The 18,823-nt window shown below is 44.0% G+C and overlaps 1 protein-coding gene across 5 annotated transcripts in view; it reads left to right on the plus strand.

The window, feature by feature from the left end:
- Positions 1–18,823, plus strand: part of ENTPD5 (ectonucleoside triphosphate diphosphohydrolase 5 (inactive)) — a 223,831-nt gene that overhangs the window by 61,470 nt on the left and 143,538 nt on the right. For all 5 annotated transcript variants that reach the window (XM_030213808.1, XM_030213810.1, XM_030213807.1 and 2 more), the window contains 2 exons: positions 7,686–7,721; positions 13,761–13,849. In XM_030213808.1, coding sequence (XP_030069668.1) covers positions 7,686–7,721; positions 13,761–13,849 — 125 coding nt within the window. The remainder of the gene's footprint in view (positions 1–7,685; positions 7,722–13,760; positions 13,850–18,823) is intronic.

An 18,823-nucleotide genomic window follows, 5' to 3' on the forward strand; every position in this document is an offset into this window, starting at 1 on the left:
AGCCATCGCATAAACATACAGTAAGTGAACAACTTTAATCAAATCCCCCATCCCCCCTCCTCTCCCCCCAAACCCCCCTTTCCCCTCCCCTTACCAGATCCTATAATTAGGTACATTCAGATGGGTCTTTTTCCCTGCGAGGGGACTTCTCTATGTTTAACAGTTTAATAATCGGCTGCTGGCTGCAGTGTTGCCCAAAATCTCTCCCAAGTTCTCTGAAATTGTTGACCTTCCACCGAAGAGAAGTCCTTATTTAATCCCACATCTCTCCAACTTCAACAGATCAATCATGTGTATGCACCATCTTTCCAGCATGGGGGCATGTGGGTCTTTCCAGTACAATAATATGACTCTTTTCCCCATTAAAATAGCCTTTTGCAGAAAACGCCGAAACTCTGGGCAGGTGAGGTTGCAGTACTTGTAAATCCCAAACAGTAGCAGTGGATCCATCACCACCCTGCGCCTCCAATATTGGTTCACTGCGTTGAGCACTGATGTCCAAAAGTTAGTGATTCGCGGACAGAGCCAGAACATATGACTGAGTGTTGCTGGTTCTTGCCTGCACTTGGGACAGGCCCTAGATGTCCCATACCCCGACCGATATGCTCTCGAGGGGGATATGTGTAAACGTAGTGCAAATTTATATTGTAGTTCCCAATGTCGTGCAAAGGAGGAGCCATGCTGCAAGCTCAATACATGCTGCTTGAGTTGGTCTTCTGTTATAGCCATTCGCAGCTCAGCAGACCAGACATCCGCAATCTTCCTGTAATCCAAGTCTTATGTCGTGTCTAATAAGTGTCTATGGTGATAACATAAGGGAATCACATTTTGTGTCCCCAGCGTTAATGCTGAGTTCAGAGACATCTTCACAGAGGTTCATCCATCCTAAGGTTGTTACATAATGGTGCAATTGAAGGTAAACAAAAAAATCAGTCTGTGGACGTACAAATTCACTCCGCAAATCTGTAAAGGATTTCAGTTTCCCTTCCTCGTTAAGTAGTTGGCTTAGATAATGGATTTCCGCTCTCCTCCAGCGGGTGAAGACTACAGAAGACGTGCCGGCTGGAAAGTCCGGATTATGCCAAAAGCCCAGGCACGGCGTAGCCACCGTTGAAAAGCCATGGCACCGGTATAGCCACCTCCAGGCTGCTCTCGCTGAAAGAAAAAGTGGGTTATGATGCCAAACTAGGCCAGATTTGCCTGGAATACTGTGTAACAACCAGCTGAGGTGCATGGTGGGGGAAAAGTGCCGCTTCAAGAGATGTGGCTGAAAAAGACTGCATTCCCAATAACCAATCACGCATATGTCTCATGGAACATGCTATTATTAAATATCTCACATTCAGCAGTCCCAACCCCCCATGTTCTCTTGGCTTTTACAGTATTGCTATAGGGAGTCTAGGGGCTTACCTCTCCACAGGAAAACCTGAAGTGCCCTGTTTAACACCCGCTCTTTCTTCCTTCCTTCCTTCCTTCCTTCCTTCCTTCCTAAAAACAGGGGCAACATTTGGAACACTTAAAGCCAGCAGGGCAACAGCATCATGTTAACCAGTGCTTTGCATCCCATCAGAGAGAGGGGGCATTCATTCCAGAGTTGTAACTGGCGTTTAGTGTGCATCAGTAAGGGAAGCACGTTCTTATCATATAATTTTGACAAATCTGTGGGGATAATAACGCCTAAGTATTTAACTTGGTCAGCAACCCAGTGCAATGAAAAAAGGTTCTGCCATGAGTCTTGAGTACCCGCCTTGAGTGGCAAAGCGATGGATTTGGTTAAATTTAACTGAAACCCGGACACTACACCATATTCCGCTATAGTCTGTAAAAGGTGTTTAAGAGAGCTCTGTGGGTCATCCAAGGTCAAAAGTAAATCATCAGCATATGCTAGTACTTTTACCGTGTGATCTGGGAATTGTACCCCCCCCCCCCCCCCCCCGTATCTCCTCATTTGACCGAATCATGCACAGAAGCGGTTCTATAGATAGGAGAAATAGTAGCGATGGGCACCCATGTCTGATTCCCTTTTCTATGGGGAATTCTGGCGTCCTCACCCCATTAACAAAGAGTGCTGCTTGGGGTGCTGCATACAGTGACGACACTGACTGTAAGAACCAACCCTGGATACCCACCCATAAGAACATAAGCACCGCCATACTGGGAAAAAGCCAAGGGTCCATCAAGCCCAGCATCCTGTCTCCGACAGTGGCCGATCCAGGCCTCAAGAACCTGGCAAAAACCCAAAAACAAAACAAAAATTTAAATTAATAATGTTCAATGGACTTTTCCTTCAGGAATCTGTCCAAACCCCCTTTAAACTCAGCAAGGCCAACTGCTGTCACCACATTCTCCAGCAACGAGTTCCAGAGTCTAACTACGTGCTGAGTAAAGAAAAGCTTTCTCCTATTTGTTGCGGAGGAGTGGCCTAGTGGTTAGGGTGGTGGACTTTGGTCCTGGGGAACTGAGGACTTGAGTTCGATTCCCACTTCAGGCACAGGCAGCTCCTTGTGACTCTGGGCAAGTCACTTAACCCTCCATTGCCCCATGTAAGCCGCATTGAGCCTGCCATGAGTGGGAAAGCGCAGGGTACAAATGTAACAAAAAATAAATAAATCTACCCATTTCAATGTAGCAAATAAAAAAAGCCATTGCACATGGTCAAATGCACGTTCTGCATTAAGGCTCACTACTAAATACGAAGCCTTCATTTTCTGACCCCATAATAGAGTTGAGATAAGTTTTCGGACGTTGACCACCGACTTCCGCCCCTTCACAAATCCCACCTGATCTTCCGCAATTAATTGGGGCAGCAGCGGCGACAGTCGGTCTGATAAGACTCTCGCCAGCAATTTAACATCTACGTTTATTAAGGAGATTGGGCGATAGGAGCCTGGCTGCTGCAAATTACGTCCAGGCTTGGGTAATAAACTGATAAGAGCAGCATTAGAGTATGGGGGGAATTTGCCTTCTTCAATTACCATAATAGTCGAGTAAGGGACCTATTAAATGTGGCTGTAATATTTTGTAAAACTCATTTGTAAACCCATCCGAGCCGGGGGCAGAAAAGAATTTTAGAGCCTTAATGGCTTGCATGTAGCTCTTTTCCCATTATTGGTTGATTAAGTAACGCTGTCATTGCGGTGGGGAGCCTTGGAATCCCCGCAGCCTGAAGATACTGATGAATCTTAATTTCTAGATCTGAATCCACCTTCTTTGAGTCATATAATACGCCAAATTGTTGCTGAAAGATGTCCGCTATCTCCTCCAATTTGGTGGAGACAGCTCCAGTGTGGCTACAGATTGCTGGGATAAAATGTGATCTCCTGCTCTTTTTCACCATACGCGCTAGTAGTCCCCCTGCCCATTCCCCATATTTGTAGAAGTTGTATTTGCGGTAAATAAGTGACTTCATGGTCCGCTCATGTAGGATACTATTTAATGCTGCTCTAGTTGCAGTTAGTGTTTCATATAACTTAGGGGTGGGATTGTGTGAGTAACGACGTTTAAGTGTTCTACATTTCTTTTCTAAATCCACTATGCCCTGCATAATCTTACGGTTCCTTGCACTAATGTACGCGATTATGTCTCCACGGAGCACTGCCTTAGCTGTAGGCCAAAAAAGTAATGGATCATCTATGTGGTGGTGGTTCGTGGAGACAAACCCCTGCCATCTGTTTGTTAAATATTCAACAAAATCCTTGGATGAGAACAAATACACTGGGAACCTCCACCCCGAGGCTTTCAGAAAAGTGTTGCGCCGCCTCGATGTCTACCCATATTACTGCTTGGTCTGATATCTCTTCTGGCCCTATTGTGGTTGAAAGCACCTGAGTCAGCAATCCTTGTGACATGAATATATAATCAAGGCAGGACTGGGACTGATGTGTACGTGACGTGTGTGTGTAGTCCCTCTCATCCGGATGGAGCAACTGCCATGTATCAATTAGTCCCAACGCGGTGCAAAAAGATTCTAGTATTGAGTGCCTCCCCTGTACCCCGTCACATGGTGTACCGGACCTATTCATATACGCATCAAATACCAAATTCATATTTCCAGCTATTATCAAGGGTAGAGACGGGTATTTCTGGCAACGTGAAAGAAGTCTGGGGTAAAAGAACTTGTCATGGACCACTGGCATGTACTCCGACACCAGCAACATTTCTCTTCCCTGTATGTTAATTTGAATACCCACATATCTACCCTCTTCATCTTTAAACAATAATTTAGCTTGGTAGGCGAGTGATTTATGCAGCAACAAAGTTACTCCACCCCTGCATCCTGTGGCCGGTGATGAGTAAACTTCTCCCACCCATTTACGCTGTAACTTCTTATGTTCCTCAGCGGAGAGCCTTGTCTCCTGCAAACAGTCTATATCCACTCTATGCCTCTTCAAAGCTGTCAGAATTTTAGTTCTTTTGACAGGTGAGGTTATTCCACAGACATTCCACGACCCACTCTCACTGAGCGTTGAATAGAATGATCTGGAATCTCCGCTGAATACCTCGTGCCAGCAGTGTTCTCGTCTTTCCACCCCGGGGCGCCCAGCTTCCCCCGAGGGAATGCCTCCCCCACAATGCACCACAGCTTTCACACAACAGCATTTACAGTTTCTCCATGTCTGTCCCAATTACACAAATCCCTTACATTGTTGTATTCCTCGCAGAGTCTTGCATACAATCCCATTTCTACCCTATCTTCCCCCCTCAGCCACCTCCCCTCCCTTCCCTTCCCAATACTGCCCCCCCTTTCCAAGTGAACCATGTGAGCATCTATCTCCCTGCCAAGACAGATATTGAAATCATACAAAAGTGCCTGGGACCCCTGCACACTCCTGCGCAATTATACAGCATGATATATAATCCTTATAGTGACTTTTATATTGTAGAGTACAGCACATCTAACCTTACTACTGTTACATGTGGTGCTCCCCTCACAAAAGAAAGCAAATGCTCTAATTTATCCAGTCGGTGGAGTATTGGAAAGTTCTTGCAATATTTTGTCCACGCAGTTCCTTGCTGCGTCAACGTTATTAAAAGTTTCCCATTGACCATGTTGTGAAATCTTCATTGTGGCTGAGTACAGTAATAAAAATCGTATGTTGTTTTCAGGAAGTTGACGGCACAAAGGTGTGAACTGCCTCCTCCGCTCTTGCAAGGAGGACGAGTAATCCTGAAAGATTCATATGGTATTCCCATCAAATTGTAAAGAGTCTCACTTCATTCTATATCCTCATAATATTTCAACCTTATGAATATAGTTGTGCAGTTTAATAAGCACAGCTCTCGGTATTTGCCGGCCATCTTGTTTCCTGCCCATCCAGTGTGCTCTTTCTAGACATAAGGGCCCTGCGTTATCCGATAAGGCAAACTCGTTGCTCAGCCATTTCTCCACTACACTGCATCTCCCACGTTTTTCTGGCATGCCAATGATTCTCAGGTTAGACTGCTGAGACCGGTTTTCCAAATCGTCCACCTTCTCGGACAACGTAGGCACCGTGCTGGTAAGCTTTGGCATGGCCTCCGCCACCGGGGGCAAGCGTCTTCCAGCGCTGAGACTCTTTGTTCTAGCTCATCCGTACATTTATTCACATCTGCTAGAAGGGTCTCAAAGGAGGAAAGTTAGTACATAAGTACATAAGTAATGCCATACTGGGAAAAGACCAAGGGTCCATCGAGGCCAGCATCTTGTCCACGACAGCGGCCAATCCAGGCCAAGGGCACCTGGCAAGCTTCCCAAACGTACAAACATTCTATACATGTTATTCCTGGGATTTTTGATTTTTCCAAGTCCGTTTAGTAACGGTTTATGGACTTGTCCTTTAGGAAACTGTCCAACCCCTTTTTAAACTCTGCTAAGCTAACCGCCTTCACCACATTTTCCGGCAATGAATTCCAGAGTTTAATTACACGTTGGGTGAAGAAAAATTTCTCCGATTTGTTTTAAATTTACAACACTGTAGTTTAATCGCATGCCCCCTAGTCCTAGTATTTTTGGAAAGCGTGAACAGACGCTTCACATCCACCTGTTCCACTCCACTCATTATTTTATATACCTCTATCATGTCTCCCCTCAGCCGTCTCTTCTCCAAGCTGAATAGCCCTAGCCTCCTTAGTCTTTCTTCATAGGGAAGTCATCCCATCCCCGCTATCATTTTAGTCGCCCTTCGCTGCACCTTTTCCAATTCTACTATATCTTTCTTGAGATGCGGCAACCAGAATTGAACACAATACTCAAGGTGCGGTCGCACCATGGAGCGATACAATGGCATTATAACATCCTCACACCTGTTTTCCATACCTTTCCTAATAATACCCAACATTCTATTCGCTTATCTCAAGAGATATAGCAAAATTAGAAAAGGTATAAAGAAAGGCGAACAAAATGATTAAGAGGTGAAACTCCTCTTACATTAAGAAAGGCTTAAGAGGTTAGGGCTACAAAATCCTGAGTGGAGTAGAATGGATAAATGTGAATCGGTTGTTTACTCTTTCAAAAAATATAAAGACTAGAGACACTCAATGAAGTTACATGGTAATACTTTTAAAACCAATAGGTGATAATATTTAGTTCCACTCAACGAATGAACTCCAGAACTCGTTGCCAGAGGATATGATAAAAGCAGGTAGGATGCCTGGGTTTAAAAAAGGTTTGGACCCACTCACTCCTGCCCTAGGCAGCAACAAATCCGAAATGGCTATCGGGAAGGGTTGGTAGGGGGCTGTGGACCACAGGGGATTGGGGATTGACGTGAAGCTGCAGTATTTTTTTTAATGCAGGTCCTGACCATAGCTAAGAAGTTAATTTAGTCCAATTTTTGAACTAGCTATGCGGGTGCCAATACTGAATAATGAGGGCACCCGTAGAATCCCTGGCTCCTTCCCAGTGCCACCCTATGTACCGCCCTTGATCTGGTCACTTTTTCTGAAGCTGCTGAATATCGGGGGTTAAGTGGCCCCAGGCGATTTAAGCAGTCAGGAGCCTCTGCTGCCCGCTTAAATCGCTTCAAACATATCGGCTGGAGTAAGTTTTGGGTAGACCCAGAGAGATTAAGACCATGTGAAAGTTAGTAATATGAAAAGGGTACCATGAAAAATAACCATGTCAACACCTTAACATTTCAGGTCTCAGTGATGAGGTTCTGCAGGGCTAGTGGAGCACAAAAGTGGACATGTGAAATATACATCGAGAAGGTCATATCTGTGACCTTGGCCATTTTTGTTCAATATAAGCTAGAAATAATATTCAAGATTAGGTAAAACTGGATGAATATTAGTGTGAGAAAAATGTAATGCTCTCGGTGCAGAAGACCCCATCATGCCATGTTTTTAGGAGGGGTTGTTGTGTTTTAGTATCTGTTGGTAAAAGAAGTCCATTAACAAGGTTTATCTGTGGGTAGAGAATGACACAGGTATAAAATTTGTCCCCACCCTATCCCCATAGGTTTGGTCTCCGTCTCCATCCCCACCCCGTCCCCGCAGGTTCTGTCCCCATCCCCACTCTATCCCTGTGGGCTCTATCCCTGTACCCATGTCATTCTCTACCTGTGGGTACTTTCCTTCTACTCCTTTGCTGTTCAGCCCAAAAGGAATATTGGATGTGGTGTTGGAGAACAGAAAGTGATGGTGGTTGTAAATGTAAAGGGTTGTGATGTATGTGAAAACCTTCATGAACATCTCTTGTTTTTTAGGAATTCTGGCCTGGATTACTGTAAATTTTTTAACAGGTAAGGCATAGATTTCATAGGCTAAGCATGTTGGTGTCTCCCCTGCTGCCACCAGCACCAGCAAAAACAAAAACGAACTAAAAAGAAATGGCTCACTCTTTGCCTCCCTTCTGCAATATGGCATGGCCACCTCTTCTCCAGATAGCATGGTGGCAAGAGTAGGTGAAAAGTATACCTTTCCCTATTAGAAAGCACAGCCCACTGTGCCTGTAGAACAAGTGAAGTGGTTGTGGAAATGGACATACATTTCTACCATTCTGAGTGCAGAAGAACTTCACACCTTACAACTCACTGCTTTACTGTTCCTGGAAGAGTCTGAGATGCATCAGCATGCAAAGAAGCATGTCCTGCCTGCTGGCACTAGGCTGCCTGCTCTTCTACTCAATAGAAGGGAAAGGACAGGTGAACAGAATGTATGAATCTATGCTCGTGGCTAGAGAAGGGAGGAAGCTGTCACAACTGTGACTTTATTCCATGCCTACACTCACCTTGCCTCCGGGTGACCGGGTCCTGTGGTTGCTGTGGACTGCTTTTTCCTGTTTCCCAGATGTCTTCCAGGTTCCATTCCAGTCCTGATGTTCCAGCTTTCCAGACTTGCCCCGGTGGTTCTGCTGTCAAGCCTCACCGGTGACATCATCTGTAATTGCCTTATTAAGCACCTGGGAACTTTCAGGCTTTGCCTTTGCAACAGAGGTCTTCAGATGTGCTTTTGTCTGAGAGTGTTTATTGCTGCTCTAGCTCGGTTAGTATCTGCTTTGTGTGTCCTTAGCTTTAGTTTCTTCTGTTTGTTTTTGCCTGGTGTGTCTTTAACTTTAGTTCCTTACTGCTGTATCTGCTCTGCCTAGCTTCAGTTCCTTACTGTTTGTTGCTGTTTTGCTCATGGTCAGTTCTAGTTTCCCTCCTGCTGTTTCAGCCCTGTGTGTCTTTAACTTTAGTTCCCTGCTGCTGTATCTGCTCTAACTAGCTCCAGTTCCTTATTGTTTCCCTGATCTGTCTGTTTTCTGCTATAGTTCCCTGCCTGCTTGTTCCACCCTGGCTGTCCTTAGCTTTAGCCCTTCCCCGTTCATGTCTGCCTTGCCTGAGTACTCCAGCTTGTGGTTCCAGTCCAGCCAAGTCTGCTCCAGCTTGTGGTTCCAGTCCAGTCAAGCCAAGTCCGCTCCCGCTTTTGGTTCCAGACCAGCCAAGCCAATTCTGTTCTAGTGTGTGGTTCATGTCCAGTCTGTTGGTGTATGTCCACGCTTCCCTGTTGGGTGGTGTTCCTGCTGTTGCCGGTCTCGGGCAGCAGCCCAAGGGCTCACTACTCCAGATCGCTTGCAGCGACATGACAGAAGCTGAAGAACTGTTTGGGTCTTCTGTGTGGGAAGAGGGGGAATGAATTGTTTGGCCCCAAATGAGAGGAACAGAAGGAAGGGTATTCTCTACTGCCCTGAAGCCTTGGTAAAAGGGAGAGGTGGAATAGCTGCAGGAGTGTGAAAGATACTAAGAAGGAGTGATGGATAAGGGAGAGTCTGAAATAGCAGAAGGTAACTTCAATTTTTAATGTCTTATATTTTGTTAGTTTTTGAAGAAAATAAGCCTTGGTAAGAGGGGAAGGAAAGTGGCAAATTGACACTTTTAGCCTGTAACATTGCATTGCATAACACATGGATTTTCTCTTTCAATGCCCAAGTTATCTTTATTTGGCTGGCTGAAATTTGTCTGATTAATCAGCCATACTAGTTTATTTATTTATGGTTCATTTCTACCCCACATTTTCCCACAAATGCAGGCTCAATGTGGCTTACATGAATTATAAAAGAAGAAGCGTACAATACATGGATGATTACAGAAGAAGACTGAGGTAACGCGAACCACAATAACAATGACTAAACAGCAGAGTTATTGATGGAGTAAGTTTTTTCAAAGAGGAATGTTTTCAGCAACTTCTTGAAGAGATGGTGATCGGCTTGCGATTTTAAGAACAAGGGTAAAGCATTCCAATTCTTCGGGCTGGAGTAGTGGAAAGATGAAGCAAAAAGAAGCTTGTATTTGACACCCCTACAAGATGGGTAATGTAGTTGGAGATAAGAGCGAGCTGTGTTTATGGCATTTCTTGGCGGAAGATCAATTAAAGGGATCATATATTCTGGAGCCAATCCGTAAATTATTTTATGTGTTAACATGCAGATCTTGAAGGCCATTCGTTCTTTTACTGGTAGCCAGTGTAGATTGAGACGCAGAGGCTGGGCATGAACTGTGCGCGATTTTCCCAAGATGAGTCTTGCTGCCGTGTTCTGGGCAGTCTGGAACTTTCTCAGTAAGTGCTCCTGGCAGCCCGCATATATCCCGCTACAGTAATCTAGGTGAGACAAAACTAGCCAATGAACAAGAGTGCGGAAAAGCTCTCTAGTCAGACAGAATCTAATATGCCGCAGCCTCCACATTGCATAGAACATCCTCTTGGGGACCGCTCACACATGCAGGTCTAGTTGCAGATGAGGATCCAGCTCAACACCAAGAAGTCTTAGGCTCTTTGAGATAGGTAGTGTCTGGTCTTTGAGGACAATGGTGCTTGAAGAGAATTTGGTATGGATGGACGAGAGGACAAGACACTGCGTTTTATCTCAGTGCCATAGCAAGGGCGGCTGCCACCCAGGGCGGTTCGCCGCTGCGCACCCCCTCGGGTGCAGCACAGGGCACGAACACCCCCCCCCCCCTTCCGGGTGCAGCATTGTGCACCCCTTCCTCCCCGGAGTGCATTCTTAGCAGTGGCGTAGGAAAGAGGGCGGGAGGGAGGGCCGGTCCGCCCCAAGTGCACGTCGCTGGGAGCTGCGTCAGCTCCGCTGGTTCCCTGCTCTCTCTGCCCTGGAACAGGAAGTAACCTGTTCTGGGGCAGAGGGAGCAGGGAACTAGCAGAGCCGAAACCCCCCCAGTGGCATGCACCCGGGGTGGACCGCCCCTCTCGCCCCCCCTTCCTAAGCCACTGTTTTATCTTTGTTTAACTTAAACTGAAACACCTCGGCCCAATGATCCATGATTGAAAAACTCGCTTCTATCATCTAATAGCACCAACATGAGTGAGCTCTGAGCTCAGAAAACTCTAGTGTTCCCATGCAGCTGCTACTAGAGGTTCCTCAGTGTTTTGCAGTGCTTCAGTGGTATTCCTAGGGGGGGGGGCGGTGGGTGCGGTCCACCCCTGGTGCACGCCACTGGGGGGGGGGGGGGGGGGCCACGCGTACCTGTCCTTCGTTCGTTCCATGCTCCCTCTGCCCCGGAACAGGTTACTTCCTGTTCCGGGGCAGAGGGAGCATGGAACGAACGAAGGACAGGCGCGCGCGGCACCCCTCAGTGGCGTGCACCCGGGGGGTGTCCTTTCGCTGGGGGAGGGTGTCGCATGCATCCAGGGGGGGCGCTGCACCCGGGAGGGTGGGGCGCATCGGCGATCCGCCCCGGGTGTCAGCCTCCCTAGGAACGCCACTGCACTGCTTTCCAGATGCATTACCTCTTCGGGGAATCTTTTTTTGTCTTAAGGTGCCAAGCTAAACTTTTACATATTTTCTTAGCCCTTTTTTATTTTCCTTCCAAAAATTTAGCAGGAAACTCTAAGCATTAAACATCAGTTCACTGGAAAAGCATTGCGATCATGAGTCTAAGAGAACTGATCACCTGGGACATCCCCATCCCAACTGATAAAAAGCTGGATGCCAGAAAACCGGATATAGTAGTAAAAGAGAAAACACCAGAATGGCATTGATTATAGAGGTGTCAGTGTCAAGTGATTACTTGGAGAATTGCATGGAGAGAGGGAAGATCCTCAAGTACCAAGAAATGCAGTCTGAAACTAAGAAAATGTGGCAGAAATACCCATCGTTTTGGGTGCCACAGGCTTGATAAAAAAGAACTTCCAAGCACACCTGAATAAGTTACCTATATATGTTACATCTTATGAACTCCAGAAAGAATCTTTGTTTGATACAAGGAAAGTACTACGGAGAGCGTTAGCAGTAAATTTGACAGACATATTCCACGTACCCCAGCTTAGGAGTGAGGTTCATTCCTGTCATGGTATGCACAAAACTAACCCACTTGGGGAAATGGCCCCGGGGAAACACAACTCCATGAATCTTGCATAAAAGATGGATATATGTGTTTGCTGCAGTTGCTTGTTCATCATACTGTTTGGGTCATCTGTGTGGGAAGACAGGGGAATGAATCGCTTGACCCCATATGATAGGAACAGAAGAAAGAATATTCGCTACATGGAGACTGAAAGGGCTGACTTCCGAATGACATCCCAATCAGTGTGATCTAGGGAGACCTGCAGCTCCTTGTTCCATTATCCTCCTAATTAGTATATAGGCACATTTGGGAATGAAGAAGCTTGCACTATTTAACATATTAAATTGCATTAGCGAGGATTAGTAAATTAGGCTATAGAAATAGCAATAACAATAAAGTCTTAAATCTGCATTTCCTGCTGCTACAAAGTAACAGGACTGCAATTAAATGATCCACTGGAGATGCATAAGGTCAGAACCATGGCAATATGCGATGCACATTCACATGCTGTTCCAATAGAGGCTGTCTGTAGAGTTGCAGTATGGTTGTCCATTCATACCTTTAAATCTCATGTCTAAAAATTGCCTTGAAGAGACAGTGCATGTAGACAAGCAGTTCTATTTATTTAATAGTCCACTCCTTCCCCCTAATAGCATTCTTGTTCAGATTGCACCCAGAAACCAAGCAAATCAAAAGAGGCAGATCTCTTCTATGAGATTCCCCACTGAGGTAACTGAGTTTCTCTATGAACAGCAGGATAAATCAGACATATGTAACTATCCACATGGGGAATTCATGCCTAAGCTCTGTAATAGACTGAGGGGACTTGTGAGGTAGGGGCTGGTTCACATCAGTGCTGTTAGATATAACTCACTTGTATTACTGATTTATCTTGCTGACTTAACAAAGATCTGGGTTTTCTAGCCCATTATAAACCATAAAGTTGTATTTCTCTGTTTATCACCCTCCTCTCACCTACTCACACCCATCCTGTTAGACTATCAATGAAATGAAATGCTTTGATGTCCCCATGCATACCTCCTACCCACCCCCACCCTGCTAGACTGTCATTGAAATGCTTGGATGTTTCACTTATATATACTATCAGCTAACACATTTGCTTATTTCCGATCTGACGAAGAAGGGCAACCTTCGAAAGCTAATCAAGAAATGTATTAAGTTATGTCCAATAAAAAAGGTATCATCTTATTTTCTTTTCCATGCTTTATTTTGTTTGATTTCTATTGATAATCTTGCTGTCTACAAAGAACCTCTTGTACAAATAAGTTCCTTTTCTTTTTGTAAATAGGCATGATGAATCAGCCACACTAGTGAGCAATGTTATCCCATATTAATGTTGTGAAAGGCTGTCACCCACTTGTGTTAATTATCCTTCTTTCTATAGAGACTAGTACAAAACAAAGAAGGAAGCAATCCTCCATGGATGGAACAAACCAAGATAGGAACCAGATAATTCTTTACTGTCAGCAGCAATAACATTGGAAGAACCCGACACAGCTGTGTTTCGGCATAAGCAAATGCCTGTGTCAGGGGTCAAAACAAGATCTCACTTAAAGATGATAATGAAATGAATCAGTGACTGGTTCTTAATTCTTATACACATGCCACTAAATGTTACCTCTCGTTAGCTGATCCAATAATAACTAACGTAATATGCCACCCAGCACAGAACGCCTTGCTCATCGTTCATATTATGCTGCTATATGCGCTTATTGACTCCACTTTTTGTAATGTCTATAGAGAATACCCATCAAACATTGGCAATTTATTTATTTCATAATCTTTATAATCAGAGGTTTACAGATTACAAAAATAATAACAATACTAATATTAAACAAAAATGTTAATAATTATAGCTTCCAAGGCCACTGTCTTCAGTCTAACATATGCCACCTTTCCACTACCACATAGAGGTATAAGTAGTAAATTACCATGGAAGAGGAAATCATGGACCTTTTCTAACTAATGTTTGTTTGTCAGGTCAGCTTTACAGCCAGAGTAAGCAAACAGTTGGGATCCTGGACCTAGGAGGAGCTTCCACACAAATTACCTTTTTGCCACAATCTGAGGTGGGTACATACAGCATCGTCAGAACACACCATTCATTTTTCTGTGTTGAACATTAACAGTACCTTAGTCAACATGTTAATTCCAGAATAAAACACAAACTATGAGGTAAAAATGTTTTGTGTATTACCCCAGCCTTCTTGCAAGAGCAAAGAGCAGCTATACCACAAATCTGCTCATCTGCTTATAATTTCCCTTTTTATGGACCGGATTCTATATAAGGCATACTGAGTAACACATGTTAAAATGTACGCATAGCCATTTCACACATGCTACTCAATGATAATTGCCCAATGTAACCAGTTATCATCACTAATTGGCAATAACTGGAATTTATGCGCACTTCTTTTTAGGTGTATTCTAAAAATGAAGCACACGTAAATTCCTGCATGCAAAGCTGAAAAGGGGTACCAGGGAGGAGTGTAGACAAGTCAGGGGTGTCAATCAAATATGCATGTGTTCTACTAGAATTCGGGGGAATTTGCGTACATAGACGCAGGTATTTACATCAGGTTTTCAGTGGTGTAAATGGCTGCGCCTAAACATAGGAATATTCCCCTGGCCTACATGTGTTACTGTAGATGGAGTTTATAGAATTGCGCTATGTGTGGTCTGACTTGCCTACATTTTAGATGCCATGTACAGAATCCGGCCCTTTATGACTGTGTATCTATTCCAATCTCCTATGCCATATCTTCTGTCTGTGATTTCCCTGTCAAACAAAAAAAGCAAACACTGGGCCTTCAGGATTGAGAAAAATGTAGTCCTTTAATATGACAAAAACCCATATTATTGTCATATTAAAGGACTACATTTTTCTCAATCCTGAAGGCCCAGTGTTTGCTTTTTTTGTTTGCCTGGTTGTATTTGTTTGCTGTTTTCCCTCTCTTCTGTGACTGTGATTTTCCTGTAACATATACTTACGGTCTGTCCCAAGCACTTTACGCTACCACTGTGAACTACTTGTTCAGTAAAGAAGTATTTTCTCATGTTTCCTTTGAACCTTTTCTATGTCAATTTTCTTTTCAATGGAAAATTTCACCTTTATTTAAATATTTCTATTGTATCCCCTCAATTCCTTCTTTCCTCTAGCCAATACATTTTAAAGGCGGTTTACTAAGTCTTTTTTCCTCTTCTATAGGAGCATTCAATGTCCTATCTTCCTTGGAGTTATCTTTGGCTTTGTGGCCTTTTTTTCACCCATCCCTAGCAATTTTAGTTTAAAGCCCTCTTTAGTACTTTAGCCAGTCTGTTGCTGAAGACACTTTGTCCCTTCCTTGATAGATGGACACCATCACTGCTCAGTAGCTCTTGGAAAATCATCCCATGGTCTAGGAAACCAAAGCACTCTAGTTGGCACCATCCACACAGCCATTCATTTATCTCCAGGATGCGAGCTTCTCTCATTCTGCCTTTACCTTCGACAGGGAGGATAGATGAGAACACCGCCTGTGCACCTAGGTGCTTCACCCTCTGACCCAAAGCCATGAAGTCTCGTATGATATGTTCAGTAGGATACTTAGAAGTATCATTTGTGCCCACATGGATAAGTAGCATACGAGAGTAGTCAGTAGGCTTGATGAGTCTAGGCAATCTTTCCACAACATCACAACTCTTGGCACCAGGCAGACAGCATATCTCCCTGGACAACATATCCGGTCAACAGATGGGCACCTCAGTACCCCTCAGGAGTGAATCTACAACCACCACTACCTTTCGCTTCTTATTGGCCGCTTGTCCAACGGTGTTGGCATTTTTGGTTGTTGTTTTCTTCTGTTTTTTAGATGTTTCTAGCTCTTCTGCCTCCAGAGCTGTGAACCAATTCTTTAGTTCAACAGAAGATGGAGTTGGAGGGTTGATCTTGCAGAATCTAGTGACCTGCGTCCAGCTGTGCTCTGTCTGCCCGAGATCTTCTTTTCCTTTGCTGGAAGTCCCCAATGTTTCAACACGCATTTCTGTGAGAAATTTCTGGTTGTCCCAGATGTTTCTTAGTCTTGCCACTTCTTCTCTTAGTTCTTGTACTTCTTTCATGAGGGATTCAATGTAAATACATTTATCAGATGAAACCAGACTCTCTTGTCTTGGTCCAAGCATAGGCGCCGACTCCGTGGGTGCTGTGGGTGCTCGAGCACCCCAATATTTTCCCGGCCGTCAGTCATCCAAAGTTCCGGTTCCAGCGTCCCCAGCCCGACCTACCCGCCCTCTTCTCCCTCAACAGCCCTCCTTGCTTTCCTGCCGCCCAGCCAGCGCGTAAAACTCATTTTACCTGACTGAAGTCATGACTGCAAAAGAAGCAGAGTAGAGCAGGCTCGCCTTCAGCCTTCCCCTTCTCTCTCAGTGTCCCATCCTCATTTCCTGTTTCCGTAAGGGACTATTATAAAAAAACAAAATTACAGAACATATTCAAAAGCATGGATTAATGAGACAAAGCCAACATAGATTTAGTGAACGGAAATCTTGCCTCATCAATCTATTACATTTCTTTGAAGGGGTGAACAAACATGTGGATAAAGGTGAGCCAGTTGATATTGTATCTGGATTTTCAAAAGGTATTTGACAAAGTACCTCATTAAAGACTCCAGAAAAAATTGGAAAGTCATGTGATAGGTGGTAGTGTTCCATTGTGGATTAAAAACTGGTTAAAGAATAGAAAACAGGGAGTAAGGTTAAATGGTCAGTATTCTCAGTGGAGAAGGATAGATAGCGGGGTTCCCCAGGGGTCTGTGCTGGGACCGCTGCTTTTTAACATCTTTATAAATGATCTAGAGATGGGATTAACTAGTGAGTTAATTAAATTTGCGGAGGACACAAAGTTATTTGAAGTTGTTAAATCGCAAGAGGATTGTGAAAAATTACAAGAGGACCTTACAAGACTGGACGGCTGTGCGTCTAAATGGCAGATGATGTTTAATGTGAGCAAGTGCAAAGTGATGCATGTGGGAAAGAGGAATCCGAATTATAGCTATGTCATGCAAGGTTCCACATTAGGAGTCACCAACCAAGAAAGGGATCTTGGCATCATTGTTGATATGTTGAAACCCTCTGCTCAGTGTGCGGCGGCGGCTAAGAAAGCAAATAGAATGTTAGGTATTATTAGGAAAGTAATGGAAAACAAAAATGAGGATGTTATAATGCCCTTGTATCGGTCCAAGATTGGAAGGTGGCCAATATAATGCCAATTAAAAAAAAAAAAAGTTCCAGAGGTAATCTGGAAATTATAGACCGGTGAGCCTGACATCAGTGCCGGGTAAAATGGTAGAGACTATTATAAAGAACAAAATGACAGAATGTATTCAAAAGCATAGATTAATGAGACAAAGCCAACATGAATTTAGGGAAAACTTGCCTTGGCAAACTATTGCATTTCTTTGAAGGGGTGAAGAAACGTGGATAAAGGTAAGCCAGTTAATATTGTGTAACTGGATTTTCAAAAGGCATTTGACAAAGTACCTCATGAAAGACTCCAGAGGACATTGGAGAGTCATGGGATAGGAGGTAGTGTCCTATTGTGGATTAAAAACTGGTTAAAAGATAGAAAAAAGAAAGTACGGTTAAATGGTCAGTATTCTCAATGGAGAGGTAGATAGTGGGGTTCCCCAGGGGTCTGTGCTGGGACAACTGCTTTTTAACATAATTATAAATGACCTAGAGATGGGAGTAACTAGTGAGGTAATTAAATTTGCTGATGACACAAAGTTATTCAAAGTTTCAAATTGAAGAGGATTGTGAAAAATTACAAGAGGACCTTAAGACTGGACATCCAAATGGCAGATGATGTTTAATGTGAACAAGTGCAAAGCGATGCATGCGGGAAAGAGGAACCCGAATTATAGCTCTTTACCCATTTCTGCATAAAGTTATTGACTTATAAGTGCATTCACTCTGCAGCTCCTTAATACCTCTCCACTCTTATCTCTCCATACACTCCTCCCAGGGAACTCTGTACTCTTGGTAAATCTCTTTTATTCGCACCCTTCTCCTCCACTGCTAACTCCAGACTTTGTTCCTTTTATCTTGCTGCACCACATGCCTAGAATAGACTTGTATGTCAAGCTCCATCTCTGGCTGTCTTCAAATCTAGGCTAAAAGCCCACCTTTTTGATGCTGCTGTTAACTCCTAACCCTTACTCACTTCTTCAGTACCCATGTTTTATCATTCCCAGCTTTGTAATTCCCTTATCCCTTATTTATCCTGTTTGTCTGTCCTAATTATATTGTAAGCTCTGTTGAGCAGGGACTGTCTCTTCATGTTCAAGTGTACAGCACTGCGTATGTCTAGTAGTGCTATAGAAACAAGAAGTGGTAGTAGTACATCTACCCATCAGTAAAAGAGGGAGATCCTTTCATCGTTCACATAACTTTTCTACACTATCCAATTTATCTCTCAGTTAAGTTGATACATTGACCTAAGGTCAGATGCAAGTGATATACAGTGGTGGAAATAAGTATTTGATCCCTTGCTGATTTTGTAAGTTTGCCCACTGACAAAGACATGAGCAGCCCATAATTGAAGGGTAGGTTATTGGTAACAGTGAGAGATAGCACATCACAAATTAAATCCGGAAACTCACATTGTGGAAAGTATATGAATTTATTTGCATTCTGCAGAGGGAAATAAGTATTTGATCCCCCACCAACCAGTAAGAGATCTGGCCCCTACAGACCAGGTAGATGCTCCAAATCAACTCGTTACCTGCATGACAGACAGCTGTCGGCAATGGTCACCTGTATGAAAGACACCTGTCCACAGACTCAGTGAATCAGTCAGACTCTAACCTCTACAAAATGGCCAAGAGCAAGGAGCTGTCTAAGGATGTCAGGGACAAGATCATACACCTGCACAAGGCTGGAATGGGCTACAAAACCATCAGTAAGACGCTGGGCGAGAAGGAGACAACTGTTGGTGCCATAGTAAGAAAATGGAAGAAGTACAAAATGACTGTCAATCGACAAAGATCTGGGGCTCCATGCAAAAT

Source organism: Microcaecilia unicolor, chromosome 9, assembly GCF_901765095.1.
Source record: "Microcaecilia unicolor chromosome 9, aMicUni1.1, whole genome shotgun sequence".
Classification (NCBI taxonomy): domain Eukaryota; kingdom Metazoa; phylum Chordata; class Amphibia; order Gymnophiona; family Siphonopidae; genus Microcaecilia; species Microcaecilia unicolor.